We start from the raw sequence: 19,940 nt of genomic DNA, 5'->3' as shown, positions 1-19,940 counted from the left end.
TTCGCTATTTTTATTTGTTTTTTTACAGGTTCTCGTTTTTGCCTTGTAACACATTAGTGCCTCCTTACTGTTTTCCTGTTTTAATCTCTTGAATGCCTCTTTTTTGCTATTTAACGCCCCTTTTACGTTCTTATTCAACCATATTGGTTTCCTCTTATTTCTGGCCCATTTATTCCCATACGGTATATACCTCTCGCACTGAGTATTCAGAATTCTTTTGAAGGTTTCCCATTTACTATTCGTATTTCCTTGATTAAGAACTTTGTCCCAGTCTATAAGTTGAAGGTTTTCTTTCAGCTGATCAAACTTCGCCCTCCTAAAGTTTAATGTTTTAGTTGTTCCCTTATTGATAACCCTACTGAAGGGCATTTTGAAGTCGATAATATTATGGTCGCTATTACCTAGGTGCCCCCCTATCTGTACCTCAGTTATTCTATCAGGCCTATTAGTCAATATTAAGTCCAACACGGCCTTCCCTCTCGTTGGTTCCTGCACTAGTTGGGAGAGATAATTATCCTTGATATTTGTCAAGAACCTTTTTCCTTTCTGCGATCTACAGGTTTCTGTTTCCCAGTCAATATCCGGGTAGTTGAAGTCCCCCATTACAATCACCTCATTATGTTTTACTACTTTGTCTATTTGTCCTAATAGCAGTTTCTCATTCTCCTCTGTTATATTGGGTGGCTTATAGCAGACCCCCAGTAATATTTTATTATTATTTTTTGCCCCCTCTATCTCTACCCACATGGACTCGACCCCCTCTTCTCCCTCTCTTATATCTTCCCTTAGTCTGGGCTTTAGACGTGACTTTACATATAAGCAGACTCCTCCGCCCTTCCCCTGTTTCCGGTCCCTTCTAAATAAACTATAATCTGTTAAATTTACCGCCCAGTCGTAGCTATCGTCTAGCCAAGTCTCTGTTATACCTACGATGTTATACCTCTCCTCCGATATAAGCGCCCGCAGCTCATCCGCCTTATTGGTCAGGCTTCTTGCGTTGGTCAGCATGCAAGATAAAACTTTGGGGTTATTTAGCATCCTATTCTTCTCTAACAATCTAACTGTACTATCCCCACCCCCCTCTCCACCCTCATTATATTCACTTCTCCCCTTCCCCCTTGCTTGCCTCACATCCCACCTATTTCCTTGGTTTCCCCCCCCCCCCGTCTCTAGTTTAAAAACTCCTCCAACCTATTAGCCATCTTCTTCCCCAGCACCGCTGCACCCTCCCCATTGAGGTGCAGCCCGTCCCTACGGTAGAGCCTGTAGCCGACAGCGAAGTCGGCCCAGTTCTCCATGAACCCAAACCCTTCTGCCTTGCACCAACTCTTTAGCCACTTATTCACCTCCCTAACCTCCCGTTGGCGCTCCTGTGTGGCTCGCGGGATTGGTAGTATTTCTGAGAAAACTACCTTGGAGGTCCTTGCCCTAAGCTTCCTACCTAGATCCCTGAAATCATTTTTAAGGACCCTCCATCTACCACTCACTTTGTCATTGGTGCCAATGTGGACCATGACCGCTGGGTCTTCGCCAGCCCCACCCAGTAACCTGTCAACCCGATCCGCGATGTGCCGGACTCGAGCACCAGGGAGGCAGCACACCGTTCGGCGATCCCGGTCTTTGTGACAGATTGCCCTGTCTGTCCCCCTAATAATAGAGTCACCCACTACCAGGACCTGTCTAGCCTGCCCTACACTTCCCCCCTCCCCCTCATTACTGGAGCATACACTCCCCCGGCGGTCAGAGGATCTGTCGTGCTCCAATAATGCCGGTTCTGAACCAGCCTTCCTATACTTCTTCCCTCTATCCCTTCTAACTGTTACCCAGCTCCCTGCCTGTTCAGCCTGCGCTTCCCCACTAAGCTCCACCCCCAGTGTTGACCCATTGAGTGTCTGCTCGGTGAGCAGCAAACTCCGTTCCATGTTGTCGATGCTCCTCAGTACCGCTATCTGAGCACTTAGATCCAGGATTTGGGCTTCCAAGTGCACGATATGCTCACATCTCTCGCAGCAGTATGGATCCCTGAGCGGTAGCTCAGGGAATGCATACATTGCGCAAGATGTACACTGCACGGCTCCGGCCAACATGGACGTCATTCTAAATATGGGGATACAGTCAGTATATATGTACAAGTACAAAACACAATTATTTATATATAGGTGTATGGACGGGGATCAATTAGGGATGTGCAAGTGTATCGATTAGATATCGGCGCGGGATCAGTTAAGTATGGACGGGGGATCAATTAAGTATCAATTAAGTATGGACGGGGGATCAGCTGAGTGGGTCAGGTGGATTAATTAAGTATGGATGGTGTGTCAATTAACTATGGACTGGGATCAATAAGTATGGACTGGGGAAATAATTAATTGTGGACTAGGGAATCAATCAATTAATTATGGACAGAGGGTTTAATTAAATAGGATGGGGGGTAAAGCAAATAAATAGGTATGGACGGTGGGTCAATTAACTAAGGACTGGGGATCAATAAGTATCAATAATATCAATAAATATGGACTGGGGAAATAATTAATTGTGGTCTGGGGAATCAATCAATTAATTATGGACAGGGGTTAATTAAATATGGTGGGGGATAAGGCAAATAGATAGGGACTGGGGATGAGTAAAAGTGGACAAGGGGAATCTATTAAATAGGACAAGGGGGATCAATCAATTATGGGCTGGGGGGGTCAATCATTTAAATGTGGTCAGGGGGATCACTTTAATATGGACGGGGGGTGGTCGGGGATCAATTAAATGAGGACGGGGGGGTCAATTTAATGTGGTCAGAGGGATCAGTTAAATATGGACGGGGGTGTTCAGGGGAATCAATTTAAATATGGACGGGGGTGATCAATTAAATATGGACTAGGGAATACAATACAATTACAATACAGATACAAATACAATACAGTACAGTACACACTTGGGTTCAGTAGGGCCGCTTATCGCGGCCTCCTGCCCCTCACTCACCTCCTCTAGGGACGCTGCACGCTATCACAGCGCGCTTGTCCCTCCGGTCGCCTCTTACCGGTCCTCCTGATCACCTCCTGGTCACCACCACCTGGCACCCTCCGCTGGCCGGCACTGCACGCTGCCACAGCGCTCTCTTGCGCTCGTCCCTCCGGTCGCCTCCTACTGGTCCTCCCGGTCCGCTCGGTCACCTCCGCCTGGCTCTCCTCCCTTCCCAGGAGCTCTCTCTACACACAGCACAACTCTTGCAGCACACGGCAGGCTCCGCCTCCACCACTTCCTGTCAGCTTGACCTCCTCAAGACTACGGTTTAAGGCTACATTCACACACTGCGTATTTGCTGCTTTTTTTTACACGCGGGTATTTTCCTGCAGTTTTTACCTGCGTTTTTTTACGCAGGTAAAAAAAAACACCTCCATTCACACACTGCGTTTTTTGCTTTTTTTTTTTTTTTTTTTTTACGCATGTGCTTTTTTCTATAGTGTACACTACAAAGACAGAGAAAGTTTGTTGAGAAAAAAAAAAAAAAAAGTGTCATTGATGTCATTTCCTGTCTTCTCTACTGAGCAGAGATTATACACTGGAGTATACAGCATGGCTAATCTGGCAGCTGCAATGGCCTTGAGTGAATATGTTGAATTTCATGAAATAATTAAAAAAAAATTGACGTGGGGCTTCGCCCTATTTTTGTGTCCAGCCAGGTACAGCAGGCAGGAACGGGCTGCCCCCAACCACCAGCTGCCTATTTGTACCTGGCCGGACACAACAATATAGGGAAGCCCCTTTTTTTTTATTCTTTCATGAAATAATAAAAAAAAAAAATATGTGGGGCTTCGCCCTATTTTTGTGTGCAGCCAGGTTCAACTAGGCGGCTGGGGGCTGGAATCTGCAGCGCAGGGAGGCCCAAGCTTTCTGGGCCCCATCCGCTGCAAATTGCAGTCCGCAGCCACCCCGGAAAATGGCGCGTTCATAGAAGCGCCATCTTCTGGCGCTGTACCCAACTCATCCAGGGCCCTGGTGCGGTGGCTCACTGGGTAATAAAGGGGTTAGGGCCAGCTTGGCATTATCAGCAGGGCCATGAATTTCTAGTAAAGTATTTAAAAAAAAACCACAACACCCAGAATGAAGTCCTTTAATTGAAATAAACACACAATTTTTTAATGTTCTAAATTAAACCATACCTACCATCACGCTCATTCCAGCTGAAGCCAATGTCTTCTGCAATAAAAGTAAAATAATAAAGCAACCTCATCCTTACCTTTCCATGGTTCCCAGGACAGCTTCACCTCTGCTACATTCACATGACAGACTGGATCGCAGCCGAAAGCTCCAATCCAGCTTGCCATGCCACAGACGCTGAGAAGCGCAGGCATGCTTGCGCTCCTCAGTGTCTGGCTGTGACGGCATCCAGATGAGCCGACAACGAACTCAGCTCACCTCATGCACGTCACTGACAGCGTGGGAGAATTCTCTTGCGCTCAGCGCTTGAGCAGGAGGATTCTCCCACGCTGGGATGGCATTGAGATGACAGGTTGGATCGCAGCTGAGCGCTGCCATACAACTTTTCATCCTTCAACCGGACCGGACGCCTCTCCCATCCATTGGATAGGTGAGTATCCATAGTTTTTTTTCTTTTAACTTAAGCAGTGTATGTACTGCAGCCTGAAGCTGTCTGTACATACACTGCTAGGGGGACACTCACACTCACGACACACAGACACATACTTTACACATACATATACTTACCGCCTCGATGAGGACACCGACATAGATGGACATTCTGTTGAAGGTGTCCATGCTCGTCACACGTGAGCAGCGGCGGGGAACCAGGAACAAAGAATTCCAAAATAGTGGGATTTCCGGTTCCTGTTTCCCCTAGGGCTGCCCCCGTGTGACGTCACATCCTTAATTTCTCCTGCACTTCCGTAAAAAAGCACTGGAATTACGCAGTGTGCGAACACCGCTGCGTAATTCAATCGCTTATAATGGACACAATATGGGAGAAAGCGCAGGCCGCGGTGCGCAAAAATATGCATTGTGTGAACGTAGCCATAATCATTGTTGTATCCATGTTGTCGCTGGTCTTCTAATTTTGTATTAATTTTTTTTCCAAGCATATTTAATTAAAGGGTTATTCCCAAAGTATTATGTTACCCCCTGAACCACAGAACAGGGGATAATGTGCTGATCGCTGGGACCCCGGCTCTGCAGAGCGCTGTGCTGACTGAGGCAGGGGTGCGCACGCTCGTCCTCCGCTCCGTTCATTGTCTGTAGCACTGTGGAAATAGCCAGGCGCTGTACTCTGCTTTCTCCACAGTTCCATAGACAATGAATGGAGCGGAGGACGACCGTGCGCACCCCTGCCTCAGTCAGAACTGCGCTCTGCAGAGCCTGTTCTCATAAATTTTGTCCCCCAGCAATCAGTAAGTTGATAGTCTAAACCCTTTAAGTAATTCTCTATTTTTTTTCTGCCTAAAAACTAACAGGCGGTTAGTTGGTAACGACCTGACTATTGTGCCCGGTGCCGATCTCTGCTGGCGCATAGCGATCACAGACCGCTCCTGCCGGTGAATCAGCAGCTTCCTTTACATCATGACAACAGAACAACGGCTTTTCTTCCGCTTTGTTGACCGGTTGTGACTGCCGACGTCATGCAGATTGACAGCCAGTTCGGCTCCCTGCTGCCTAACTGCGGGGAGCTGGCTGTCAATCAGTCATGCCCCACCGACAAAAGAAGAGCTGCTCTATTGATGATCAGCAGCTGAACTGCCGACAGGAGCGGTTAGCAGCCACCCGCCTGTTAGTTTTTAGACCCATAGTAAAAAAAAGAGGAAAAAAAATTCTTGAATAATCATTTAATTAATTCCTCATTAATGTGGATATTTCAGTAATGTGTCAAAAATACACATTTGTTCGCAGTCTACTGTAGACCACCCAGTGGCGTAACTTGAAGCTCATGGGCCCCTATCCAAAAGCTTCAAATATTGTACGTTTTTAATAGCATTGGTCTTTTCATATAGGCCAAAGAGACTTTTGGGGCCCCTTAGTCTCCAGGGCCTGGGCGCGGTTGCAACTCCTGCACCTATTGTAGTTATGTCCCTGGGACCACCCCTGACAACCTGCCCCTCTCTATCCCCCACCTTTAAACATTTGGAATACCTCAATTACAATGAATATTAATATATATATATTTTTTACCCAGACTCCCCTGATGTCACAGGTTGCCATGATGTTCACAGATCTAGCTGTCAGTCAAGGGCCTGGACTCCTCTCGCCTCCATCTGAAGCCCCAGCCACTTTCACCAGAGTGTCCAATTCCTTGTACACCAATCGCTCCGAGAGCTATCGACTAGGGGAGCGAACCTTCACCCGCCAGTATGCCCACATATATGCCACCCGACTGCTGCACATGAGGCCGCTCCTTATAGAATGTGCAAAGAAGAAATGGGGTAAGCATGTATATGAGGATGTGAAGCAGGGGTTATCTGGCGCCACTGACTTGCTCTAAGTGGTGCAGATGACGTTAAGATTTACTAACCCAAACATCTGCTGAGATGCACGCATGATCGACAGGTGTGGGGTCATAACGTCATCTGCACCACTCGCTACAGATGCTGGACAACCCTTTTAAAGTACCTATACTTTCACAAGTTTGTTGTTTTTTTTTTTGTTTTTTTTTATATGTTTGTAGTTTCTTGTAGACCAGTGGGCGTCCGGGACCTTAGACTTCTCAGATTGCTGGTTGTGCAGAAGTATCAGCATGTAGATGTGCTGATCTGCATAAGTGTGCGCACAAAGCAGTGTACAGACCTAAAGAGTTCTTGTTGAGCCCTTACACCGCTCTGTGCGCTCTCATGTAGGAGCTCATGCTTCTGCACAGTATTTTGAGACCTTGAGGGACCCCACCGATCTGCAGGACTTTTGTTCAAGATTAAAAAAAAAAAAACACGTCTGCAGAAAATCTGGTTCTCTTCTAGAATCAGATCTACGTCATGATCTAAGTACATCGAAACCATAATTCATCCGTACTTAACAATTGATATTAGCTTTAATTCACACATTTCCTTCCTCCCAAACATCTATCCTAACATCAAACAAGGATCAGCCTTGGACTATCTACCGCTCTTTTCAGGGCTGTGGAGTCGGTAAGCCAAACCTGCGACTCCGACTCCTCAATTTCCCTTACACCGAGTCCACGACTCCGACTCTCACATATATTGCTTATATTTAAGTGAAAAATGTATTGTAGTACATTGTGAACATCAGACATTTAATCATTTTTATGATACAATAATCAAGTTATTTAGATAGAACATAATATATATTTATTGGAATACAACTTTAGAACACAAAAAACTAATAAATTGTAAATATGTAATACACTATGTAATATCGATTACTATATATATATATATGTACTGTATATACAGTACAGACCAAAAGTTTGGACACACCTTCTCATTTAAAGATTTTTCTGTATTTTCATGACTATGAAAATTGTACATTCACACTGAAGGCATCAAAACTATGAATTAACACGTGGAATTATATACTTAACAAAAAAGTGTGAAACAACTGAAAATATGTCTTATATTCTAGGTTCTTCAAAGTAGCCACCTTTTGCTTTGATGACTGCTTTGCACACTCTTGGCATTCTCTTGATGAGCTTCAAGAGGTAGTCACTGGAAATGGTCTTCCAACAATCTTGAAGGAGTTCCCAGAGATGTTTAGCACTTGTTGGCCCTTTTGCCTTCACTCTGCGGTCCAGCTCACCCCAAACCATCTCGATTGGGTTCAGGTCTGGTGACTGTGGATGCCAGGTCATCTGGCGTAGCACCCCATCACTCTCCTTCTTGGTCAGATAGCCCTTACACAGCCTGGAGGTGTGTTTGGGGTCATTGTCCTATTGAAAAATAAATGATGGTCCAACTAAACGCAAACCGGATGGAATAGCATGCCGCTGCAAGATGCTGTGGTAGCCAAGCTGGTTTAGTATGCCTTCAGTCTTGAATAAATCCCCAACAGTGTCACCAGCAAAGCACCCCCACACAATCACACCTCCTCCTCCATGCTTCACGGTGGGAACCAGGTATGTAGAGTTCATCCGTTCACCTTTTCTGCGTTACACAAAGACACGGTGTTTGGAACCAAAGATCTCAAATTTGGACTCATCAGACCAAAGCACAGATTTCCACTGGTCTAATGTCCATTCCTTGTGTTCTTTAGCCCAAACAAGTCTCTTCTGCTTGTTGCCTGTCCTTAGCAGTGGTTTCCTAGCAGCTATTTTACCATGAAGGCCTGCTGCACAAAGTCTCCTCTTAACAATTGTTGAAGAGATGTGTCTGCTGCTAGAACTCTGTGTGGCATTGACCTGGTCTCTAATCTGAGCTGCTGTTAACCTGCGATTTCTGACGCTGGTGACTCGGATAAACTTATCCTCAGAAGCAGAGGTGACTCTTGGTCTTCCTTTCCTGGGGCGGTCCTCATGTGAGCCAGTTTCTTAGTAGCGCTTGATGGTTTTTGCAACTGCACTTGGGGACACTTTCAAAGTTTTCCCAATTTTTCGGACTGACTGACCTTCATTTCTTAAAGTAATGATGGCTACTCGTTTTTCTTTATTTAGCTGCTTTTTTCTTGCCATAATACAAATTCTAACAATCTATTCAGTAGGATTATCAGCTGTGTATCCACCAGACTTCTGCACAACACAACTGATGGTCCCAACCCCATTTATAAGTCAATAAATCCCACTTATTAAACCTGACAGGGCACACCTGTGAAGTGAAAACCATTTCCGGTGACTACCTCTTGAAGCTCATCAAGAGAATGCCAAGAGTGTGCAAAGCAGCCATCAAAGCAAAAGGTGGCTACTTTGAAGAACCTAGAATATAAGACATATTTTCAGTTGTTTCACACTTTTTTGTTAAGTATATAATTCCACATGTGTTAATTCATAGTTTTGATGCCTTCAGTGTGAATGTACAATTTTCAAAGTCATGAAAATACAGAAAAATCTTTAAATGAGAAGGTGTCCAAACTTGTGGTCTGTACTATCTATCTATCTCTATGTAATAAACTATGTAAGTGGCAAAAAAAAGTTTTCAACAAAAACATACTAAATAACATTTGTGCCGTCTATGAATTTGTTCTAAGAAATAGTATCGCCTCCATCAGATCCTCCTTCATAGATGACCTCAAATCTGACCTAATAATTCTAAGATTAGAGAACAACCTCTCTACACTAACTTGGGTTGGAGGCAAAGCCGTAACCACATGGGCGACATCTCTAACAATTTCCGGGTATAAAGGAATTGCCTCATGCACAGTCAGTTTTGATGAACGGTTGAATTTTTCTATTTCTTTGAGGGCAAGTGAAACATTTTGCTGAAATATGGTCAATCTGCTTGCTATAGGAGACGGAGTGAAATCTTTTTCCTTGCGGCAACGCTTTGCCTGCTCCATGTCATCCACATACTTGTCAAAGTGAAACTCCTCATCTGATGAGGATGAAGATATGGCAGCAGTAGCACTGTCAGGACCCCAGTCCTCTTGCGCCTGGCCGTCCTGCTGCTTCCTCAGTCAGAGCTTCTTTTCCTTTAGTAAGCTGTTGATCATCAAGCAGTATACGATGACTTGGGTCCACATAAACAGCTGACAGAAAAAAATTATTTTCCAATAGCTGTCTCTCTCCGTTTCATTGAAGCAGAAATGCCATCTGCGATTAACCCTCCTCTTTGGGACAGGCAAAATAGCAAGTTCTTCCACTCCCTTGTGAAAATGGCAGGAGTTAAATCCTCAGCTTGTAATTTTTTAGTCACGGTAAATGGGTGATTAAGCAATTCCTTCAATTCAGCCACCTGTGTCCATTGACCTTCATTTAGGGTTACCTGAGGTTTCGCCATATCTATAAGAAACGGTTTTAGTTCAAGCAATCGCTCAATCATTAAATAAGTGCTGCCCCACCGAGTGGCTTGATCGACAATTGCCCCTTTCCCAGCACGTCTCCTCAAGATGGAATCAATTTTAGGGGTTCTGGCGGCAATAACCAATTTCTCACTTTTCCAGTCAGATTTCCAGCATGTCCCTCTTACAGACTATCTCTTATTGCCAGCTGCAGCCTGTGCACAACACAGCGCATGTGATGAATAGGAAAGAGGTGTGAAGCAGCTTCAACAAGATCATCTATTCCTAAAGTATAATTTTGCTGTTCTTCTGTTGTAATATCTGTTTGCTCCTCAGTTACATGAACAGCACTGTGGCCTTCCATCTCAAACATACTGAATCCTACATTTTCTTCTAGCTGTTGTTCATTACTCTCATTCATCAGTTTAATTGCACTTATCATGTTTGAAGCATTGTCCGTTACAATTGTGAGCCCAAAAACGGATCCTCACAAAGAATGAGCATGTCAGTTTGTGCGGCGTTTTTCTAATCTGCTTTTGCAATTGAAAACATTATCTATGCGATCAAAAACCTTTCAGGTGATGCGGTTTTTTAAAAAGCTGATCTGCTTTTGCAGCTGAAAAACGTATCCTCAAAAAACGCAGCAAAAACGCTGCGTGTGAATGTAGCCTTAGATCAGGAATAGAACAGCAATTTATAGGACATTTCATAACTTTCCCAAATTCCTATGAAAAAATATTCAGCACATTCTGCATTGAACTACTGTACCCAATTTATTATATATTTTAGGAGTCAGAGTCGGTCCATTTTATACCGACTCCGACTCTACCATAATGAGCACTGACTCAGACTCCGACTCCACAGCCCTGGTTCTTTTAACAGATGCACTGACGCTCATCTGATGCTCACTCAGGGCTTACACCACACTCCCAACCTCATCTACACTTTAATTTTTGTTCACTTATATATTATTTTCCTACATTCACACATCCTGACCTTAAAGGGTTTATCTAAAATTTAATTTTTGGGCTCATAGTAAAAAAAACAAGCAGCTAGTTGCTACCTACCTGCTTGTTGATCCCGGTGCCGACCTCTGCCACTCCTGCTGGCGATTCAGCGGTTCCGCTGACTTCACGTCGACAGAGCAGAGGCTTCTCCGCTCTGCTCTGTTGACGGGACATAATGGTGATTGACATCTGGCTCCCCGCAGTTAGGCAGCAGGGAGCCAGTTGTCAAACAGCATGATGTCGACAGTGCAACTCAGAAAAGGAAGAGCTGCTCTTTTGACGCGGAGCTGAATCGCCGACAGGAGAGATCAATGACCGGTCTGTGCCGGCGCCGGGTAGAACAGGCAGGTAGTTACCAACTAAGCCCAGATTCCCTCTCTGTAAATGTATAAAGTTAATCGTCTTTTGTCTTTAAACAATACAAAGGTATTTACAAGAGAAAAATATGGCTGCTTGTTTTCCTAAACATGGATTCTCTCTGGCATCGCAACTTCGTCCTAATGCATCCATGCAGCACATCATCCACACTCAGGGGTGGTGTTGTTCCTCAAATAAAGCAGCCATGTTTTGTTTTTTTTAAATATTAGATAACCCCTTTAAACACTGACCATTAATTTGTAGAATTACACGTCTGTGCAACTGCATTGGACTAGTCAGGCAGGATTACTTTATTACTTCTAGTAATAAGGACACCGCTGATTTACTGCATGGGACTAGACAGGCAGGATTACTTTATTAATTCTAGTAATAAGGACACTATGCCCTGAGTTACTGCATGAGACTAGACAGGCAGGATTGCTTTGTTAATTATAGTAATAAGGACACCGCTGATTTACTGCATGGCACTAGACAGGCAGGATTACTTTATTTCTAGTAATAAGGACATGATTCGCTGATTTACTGCATGGGACTAGACAGGCAGGATTACTTTGTTAATTATAGTAATAAGGACACCGCTGATTTACTGCATGGGACTAGACAAGCAGGATTACTTTAATTATAGTAATACGGACACTGTGCCCTGATTTACTGCATGAGACTAGACAGGCAGGATTACTTTATTTCTAGTAATAAGGACATGATTCGCTGATTTACTGCATGGGACTAGACAGGCAGGATTACTTTAATTATAGTAATAAGGACACCGCTGATTTACTGCATGGCACTAGACAGGCAGGATTACTTTATTTCTAGTAATAAGGACATGATTCGCTGATTTACTGCATGGGACTAGACAGGCAGGATTACTTTAATTATAGTAATACGGACACTGTGCCCTGATTTACTGCATGAGACTAGACAGGCAGGATTACTTTGTTAATTATAGTAATAAGGACACCGCTGATTTACTGAATGGGACTAGACAAGCAGGATTACTTTGTTAATTATAGTAATACGGACACTGTGCCCTGATTTACTGCATGGCATTGCAAAATCCACCCTTGGACCCTATGACGACAACACTGCCTTGACCGCCTCACCGATAAAAGCTAAATCCTACTTCACTTGAATTCCGGTTGTTCGGTGTATTTGGCGGATTCGCTTATGTCTGGTGTTTTCCTTCCAGGCGATGATATAACTGTGCGGAAGCTGTGCGAGCTCCAGGCGGGGGAGAGGTGCTGTGTGGTGGGAACGTTGTTTAAGTCCATGGAGCTGCAGCCGTCCATCCTGCGGGAGATCAGTGAAGAGGTACGAGCTTATATATGTCTGCCTTCACTCTTTATTCCTATTTTTCACAGTCTCTGTCATTATGTTATCATTATGGTAGAGGTTACTGACATGAATGTTTCGCTCAGCAGAGCATGCATGCTCATTTCAATAAACCAGGTACTTCCTCGGATAGTGTCCCACCACATCGGGCATGGAGGGATCCGAGCACAATACCAGCTGGGCATCGTGTGGTTGTCAAGAGCTTGTGTCTCGTCAGATCAGAAGTATCTGTGAAGGCAGATTTTAAAGGGAACCTGTCAAGTTTCACTTGCAGTCCGATCTGTGGACAGCACGGTATAGAGGAGGAGAAGCTGAGCAAGATGATATAAAGGTTTGTGGGAAAAGATTCAGTATAATTTGTATTTTATGCATTGAAATCCCTGGTGTTTGTATGAATGAGTCCAGTGGGTGGTCCTACTAGTGATAGACCTACATGGAAGACTGTCAATCACTTGTTGGACCGCCCACTGGACTCCTCTACATACAAACATCAGGGATTTCAATGAATAAAATACAAGTTTTACCAAAACTTTTCCAACAAAAATGTATATCAATCTGATCAGCTCCTCCTGCTCTGGCGATAGGTCGGAGACTATTCTCCACGTGACAGGTTCCCTTTAAGATCAAAACAATAAGACTCCAGAGAGGTTGGTTGACAAGCGCAGCCCTGTGCGGATGCTGGAACGTCTTTATCCATTATGCTTTTGGAGAAACACAAGTCAGATATGTTGGGTTGTAGACTTACTGAGATAAGCGGTACCACACGTGTCTGGCAGCTTCTTATCCTCCTCTTCTAATTAAATAGGACATTTGTATAAAGCTATACATGATCTATGACCAAGGTTAGCATTTACTCCTCATTACTGTAAACCTTGTTGCTCGGAGGGCCTTCTTCAGATGAGAAGAGTTCAGCTATTTTCTGGCCGTCATTTTATTCAGTTGGATAAATCAGCACAGCCTGTGGCCCCTTAATTTTCAGAATTTTATGGGGACCAATACTGCACCACTTTATAAGATGGAGTTTGGGGTAATATGGTGGCTCAGTGGTTAGCACTGCAGCTTTGCAGCTCTGGGGTCCTGAGTTTGAATCCCACCAAGGACGACATCTGGAAGGAGTTTGTATCTTCTCCCCATGATTGCGTGGGTTTCCTCAGAGTTCTCCTTTTTCCTCCCATACTCCAAAGACCTACTGATAGGGAATGTAGATTGTGAGCCCCAATGGGGACAGTGATGATGGTGTCTGTGAAGCACTGTGGAAACTAAAGGAGCTATATAAGCAAAATAAATAAATGTATCCTGACTTCTTCCTATAGCCATGTAGTTCTAGAAACCTCCAGGAGGTGGCAGCCAAAGCATTCAAAGGCTGCCGGTCCATATAAGCCGCTATAGGAGACCACAAGGCCTCAGTCATTTCGGCCATAGCTGCTGCACCTTGATGTCACGTGAAGTATTCCTGCCTTGTTATGCGAAACTCCACATCTGCCACTTTAACTTGCATCCATTTACTGATGATGAGGTGTGTATCACCATTACTTTTTATGGAATTTGCACTTGTCCTATAATGTGTATTATTTTGCTGTTCTGATATCATATGCCAAAAAAACCCCAAAACATAGGTATAGACTGGAGACCTGGAACCCCCACTGATAACTAGGATAATAGGGCTCACCGCACGCATTTTTTCTCATAGTTTAGAGATTTTCATCTTTGTTCGTCTATTGCAATTCCATTGAGATTGCCATCAATATAACATAGAGACATGGCCTTGGAGGGAATCGTCAGCAGGTTTTTGCAATGTAATCTGAAGACGGCATGCTTTAGGGGTTAAAGCACGGATTTTAGCGATGACTCTCTTATCAAGCTCTGTGGTTTTGTTGACTTGGAATGATTGTTTTAGCTTCAGGAGCTTATCATTGCTGGACACAGCAGCGCATGCCTGCTAGTCTGACACGCCCCCACCTGTGATAGGCAGCTCACTGTCTATGGACATTGTGTATAAAGAGCCTGTTGGGGGCGGGGTTAGCTTCCTCAGCTCTGCTGCATTGTTAAATCTAAAAATTCTGATTGTGTGAGAGTGGCTGCACCCAGTAATCTTAAGTGATACATCGTTGGATTCAGCTTCTCTTTGCCTACATCGGGCTACTCTCAGATGAGGTGGCAAAACCTGCTGACAGATTCCCTTTAAAGAGGAGCTGTCAGCAGGTCCCAAATGGGCACTTTGTGCTCTTTTTTTTCATTCCCGCTTCTCCCCTGAGAATTCCGTTGTTTTGTTACAATCCGCCATAAGGATTCAGAGATATGGCCACTTCTAATTTAGTGCTAACTTCTATGGTCTTTACCAAGGGGGCATGGCTCACAGACTAATGATACTACTGAATTATTTTTAGGGCTCGTTCACACAACCATATTTTCAGTCCAAGGGTTATCTATTAAAAAACAGACAGCACTCGGATCAATTTTATTCAATGGGGCAGTGCCGATGAACATTTTTTTTCTCTGACTGAATCTGCGTGTGAAAATAATCGCAGCATGTTGCGATTTCTTAAAAAATGGGATGAGACTCTCCTATTCAAGTCTATGGAGTGTGAGAAAAATATCGGATGCCGTACAGAGACAGTGTAGCATCCGATTGTTACGGATACATTGCAATTTTGCAACATAGGAATCTAAATGGTTAATAGCTGCTGTAAAAACGGATTGTATGCGGATGACAAGTCTCGATTTTCTGGATGCAGCGATGAACGATTTTTTTATACTGTTGCCTGAGGATAGGTAATCGACATCAGACATCAGATTGGTTGGGGTCTGACGCCCGCACCCTCACTTATTAGCTCTTGAATTGGAGCTGATCTGCGGTTCCCGGCAGCGGCCACTACACAGGGTACCAGACCCAATTATAGCTCATTGGTGAGAGTGACAGGTGTCCGACCACCATTGATCAATATGATTAGCCCGGACAACGCCTCTAAGTATGTCTTCTGGTCTGAACCTGACTCCTTGAGAACAGATTGCTATTTTCTGAAGGAAGTTGCTCCCTAACCAAACAATAAATCCATGACTGACGGCGTTGCTCAGACTGATTCATGCTTACGGGCATTTACAGTAATTGAATCAAGATTCTGGAATAATCCCGGTATAAAGACGGCGGACTGTAATTCACCTATAAATGTCATCTCGGGGGGGCCAGCACCCTTTCGGGTCTGCATTGCTTCTCCACTCATAGAGCTTTATTATGAGGAGGAATGATGCACGGCTTTGCTATTTACAAGATATATTATATCCATCTGTTACCCGTTCTCTTGCCTCCAGCACAATCTCCTGCCTCAACCTGCAAGGCATAAATATATCAGTGATTCAGACGAACTCATTCTGGAAGACGAGCTGCAGAGGATCCGGTTAGAGGGCGCTACCGATGTGCAGATGTTTGTGACAGGTGACTATCCTTACCGCCGGCATATTTAAAGGGGGTTATCCACAGGATAGATGGAAGTGCAACCATTGGGTCCCCCCTTGTCCTCATTGCACTCCCTCGCCTATCCATCCCCTCCATAACCCATATTCCTTGTGCTCTCCTAGGTGCTGTGATCGCCGTCCTCGGGGAAGAAGACGACGCAGGAAAATTCACAGTAGAAGATTTCTGCTTGACCTCCCTTCCCTCACAATTCCCTCTTCCAGATTTGGAAGAAGACAGGTGGGTCTCCCCCCACACACACCCACCCTCCCCTTTCTAAATTTTGCATTTATTCAGGAGTCTTTTCTGCTGACAGATGATTTTTAGAATTTCTTAAAAATTCCGACCATGCAAAACCACAATTATCCTGCGGCCAATCCCTACATGGAATATGTTGTAGAAACTCTCTGAGCAATTTCCTCTGGCTGCTTCCACAGTTCTGTTTTTTTTTTTTTTTTTTGAGTAATATTCATATAAGTCAAGGTACAAAGAAAATGAATAGTTAATAAATACATAAAACTAATCAATACTGGATCAGGACCTTGGGAAAGACCCTGGTTGCAGGGTTCGTGCACACTATGGGGGTTCTTGCACACTATGGGGGTTCATACACACTATGACATAAACACACAGCCTGTGATGTGCCTCGAAAGTTTTGGCTTTCTGCCTCCATTTTTTTTTTTTTTTTTGGGGGGGGAGTGGGGGCACAATAAACTTCAGGTCATACGACTTTAGTTTTGGCAAAGTACAAAGAAAAGCTTTCTCGTGAGGGATTTACAAATGAGCAGCCATGTAATTGAAGGCACATGCGTCCTGCTCTCTGATCTGGTGCTATAATATGTTGAAGAACTCATGGGGGGCAGTGTATGTAAGTAAAACACGCCTGTTGGCCATAGGATGTCTTCCGTGAGATGAAAACTAAAATTTGATTGGTTGTTCCTCATGGTCCATACAAGCCCAGGGGTCCAGGCTCCAAGGAACAACAAGAGGGCAGAACTGTGCGGCTATTTCATCTTATATCGATGCAGCTATGTCTAGGTGCAAATTAGTTGTAATTACAGATCTAATATTGCTTAAAAGTGCAAAAATGTTCCGCATTCACTCATCCTACACAAGTCATATGTTCAGTGTTTCGTCAGCCTGTCAGTTTTTACCATCAGGGATTTTTTTCCTATGCACAAAAATAATTGCAAAGCTTCTCTACCCATCGCAGTTTTTTTTTTTTTTTAAAAGGACATACACGTTTCATAAGGATTGCATCCTTGTGGTCTTTTTGACTTTCATGGACCCATAGATTGGAATGGGTGACTTTAATCCATGACTCAGATCACAAACGAACATGTCTTGTTGCTTACATAGGTCAGGTAAAGTATGCAACTGATTGAGGAAGGAGAAGATGCCAAAATGTGTAGATAGAAACACAAAATCTCTGATTATTACTCGTATATGGTGTGAACTTGAGCAATGTGTTGGGACTTGTTCATATTTCAGAGCTTTTCCATTCCTTTCTTAACCTGATCTGAGCTTGGAAGAAGAAGCCGTCACCTCTCATGAATGAACCAAGGTCTTCTAGATCATACATGTCAAACTCTGGCCCGTGGGACAAATCTGGTCCTCAGGGTGGTTTTATTTTTGCCCTTGACAACAGAACCACCACCCCCTATGTGGGGTCCATTATACTGTATGTAGGACTATGTGGGCCCATTATTCTGTGTGGGGCCCATTATTCTGTGTGGAGGACTGTGTGTGGCCCATTATTCTGTATGGAGGACTATGTGGGGTCCATTATTCTGTATGGAGGACTATGTGGGCCCATTATTCTGTGTGGGGCCCATTATTCTGTGTGGAGGACTGTGTGTGGCCCATTATTCTGTATGGAGGACTATGTGGGGTCCATTATTCTGTGTGGGGCCCATTATTCTGTGTAGAGGACTATGTGGGCCCATTATTCTGTGTGGGGCCCATTATTCTGTGTGGGGCCCATTATTCTGTGTGAGGCCCATTATTCTGTGTGGGGCCCATTATTCTGTGTGGGGCCCATTATTCTGTGTGGAGGACTGTGGGACCCATTATTCTGTGTGGAGGACTGTGTGGGGCCCATTATTCTGTGTGGAGGACTGTGTGGGGCCCATTATTCTGTGTGGAGGACTGTGTGGGGCCCATTATTCTGTGTGGAGGACTGTGTGGGGCCCATTATTCTGTGTGGAGGACTGTGTGGGGCCCATTATTCTGTGTGGAGGACTGTGTGGGGCCCATTATACTGTGTGGGGCCCCATTCTGTATGGAGGACTATGCGGGGGCCATTATATTGTATACTGGTTGGCCCGCGACTTTGTACAAGTTTTTCATTTTGTTCTAGAGCATCTCTGACCACATATGAGAGCGCCGTCTCTGATTCTTCTTTCTGGTTGTATCTCGGACATATGTCTCTTCAGTGTAGGGGTTTGGTCTTTTTTTACGGACTTGTTTGGCTCTGTTATAGGTATGTGCTGCTGACATCCGGCCTGGGGCTCGGAGGAGGCAACGGGGACAGCCTGCTGGGGTTACAGCTACTTCTTGACTTGGTGACCGGGCAGGCCGGAGCGGAAGAGGAGCAGGGCTGTGCGGCTCGGATATCTCGCGTCATTCTGGCCGGAAACCTGCTCAGCGAGAACACTCAGGGCAAGGAATCTCTAAATAAGGTGCGAGATGTCAGCGGGGGTATGTACTGTCTAAATTATGGACCGAATATAAAACTTATTTGTGCTGTCCGGCATTTGAGTAGTACGCCATACTGTGCCTCTCTATACACCCAACATTGTAGTATGACACCAAGATATATGATATTAGTAGTTCTACCGCCTGGATCCATTACACTGCATGTTAGCAGGAAATGATTGGAGCAGTAGTCGTTTCGGTACTAGCGGCAGTCACGATGATTTGTGCAAAATTATATCTAAACCGATTGATCTTTTCAACTCTTCAGGCTAAATATCTGAGTAAGAAAACCCAGGCAGCGAGTGTAGAGGCGGTGAAGATGCTGGATGAAATCCTCCTCCAGCTCAGTGTAAGTGTCAGCGCAGACATTTTTTCTCCTTTTCAGTATTGTAGTTCTGTTTTCTATGCAGCGAGTCAAATACTTTAACTATATACACTACAGGGGACGAGATGTAGTGTGGCAGTGCTCACAAGAACAAACAGCTCTATAAGTAACTACATGATGGCCCGATTCTAACGCATTGGGTATTCTAGCATATGTCTCCTGACCCTCCTTTATAATGCCCCATGCAGGAAGTCACATCTCTCCTATATAATACCCCATGCAGGATGTCACATCCCCCACATATAATACCCCATGCAGGATGTCACATCCCCCACATAGAATACCCCATGCAGGATGTCACATCCCCCACATATAATACCCAATGCAGGATGTCACCTCTCCCCCATATAATGCCCCATGCAGGAAGTCACATCCCTCCTATATAATACCCCATGCAGGATGTCACTTGTTCCCCCATATAATGCCCCATGTAGGATGTCACCTGTCCCCCCATATAATGGCCCATGCAGGATGTCACCTCTCCCCTCATATAATGCCCCATGCAGGCTGTCACATCCCCCCTATATAATACCCCATGCAGGATGTCACCTCTCCCCCATATAATGCCCCATGTAGGATGTCACCTCCCCCCCTTCCCCCCCCCCCATATAATGGCCCATGCAGGCTGTCACATCCCCCCTATATAATACTCCATGCAGGATGTCCCATCCCCCATAGTGCCCCATACAAAAGAAAAAAAAATCCAATACTCACCTCACTGCTTCTCTGGACTCGTAGCCGGCATCTTCACGCTGTGCGCTGTGACCGGTCAGGAGAGAGCACGGTGTAAAGACGTCACCGCGCCCTCTGACCT

At 44.7% G+C, this 19,940-nt stretch overlaps 1 protein-coding gene across 2 annotated transcripts in view; it reads left to right on the top strand.

The window, feature by feature from the left end:
* Positions 1 to 19,940, top strand: part of POLD2 (DNA polymerase delta 2, accessory subunit) — a 44,407-nt gene that overhangs the window by 6,227 nt on the left and 18,240 nt on the right. The window contains exons 2-7 of one of the 2 annotated variants that reach the window (XM_073650876.1): positions 6,176 to 6,422; positions 12,451 to 12,572; positions 15,903 to 16,026; positions 16,170 to 16,284; positions 18,527 to 18,725; positions 19,010 to 19,090. In XM_073650876.1, the coding sequence (XP_073506977.1) occupies positions 6,185 to 6,422; positions 12,451 to 12,572; positions 15,903 to 16,026; positions 16,170 to 16,284; positions 18,527 to 18,725; positions 19,010 to 19,090 (879 nt within the window). In that variant the 5' untranslated portion in view covers positions 6,176 to 6,184. The remainder of the gene's footprint in view (positions 1 to 6,175; positions 6,423 to 12,450; positions 12,573 to 15,902; positions 16,027 to 16,169; positions 16,285 to 18,526; positions 18,726 to 19,009; positions 19,091 to 19,940) is intronic. The other variant, XM_073650877.1, reaches the window with a different exon arrangement.

Source organism: Phyllobates terribilis, unplaced genomic scaffold, assembly GCF_046119375.1.
Source record: "Phyllobates terribilis strain yellow unplaced genomic scaffold, ASM4611937v1 Scaffold_11__3_contigs__length_659146591, whole genome shotgun sequence".
Taxonomy (NCBI): Eukaryota; Metazoa; Chordata; class Amphibia; order Anura; family Dendrobatidae; genus Phyllobates; species Phyllobates terribilis.
This window is presented reverse-complemented; position numbering and strand designations above follow the sequence as displayed.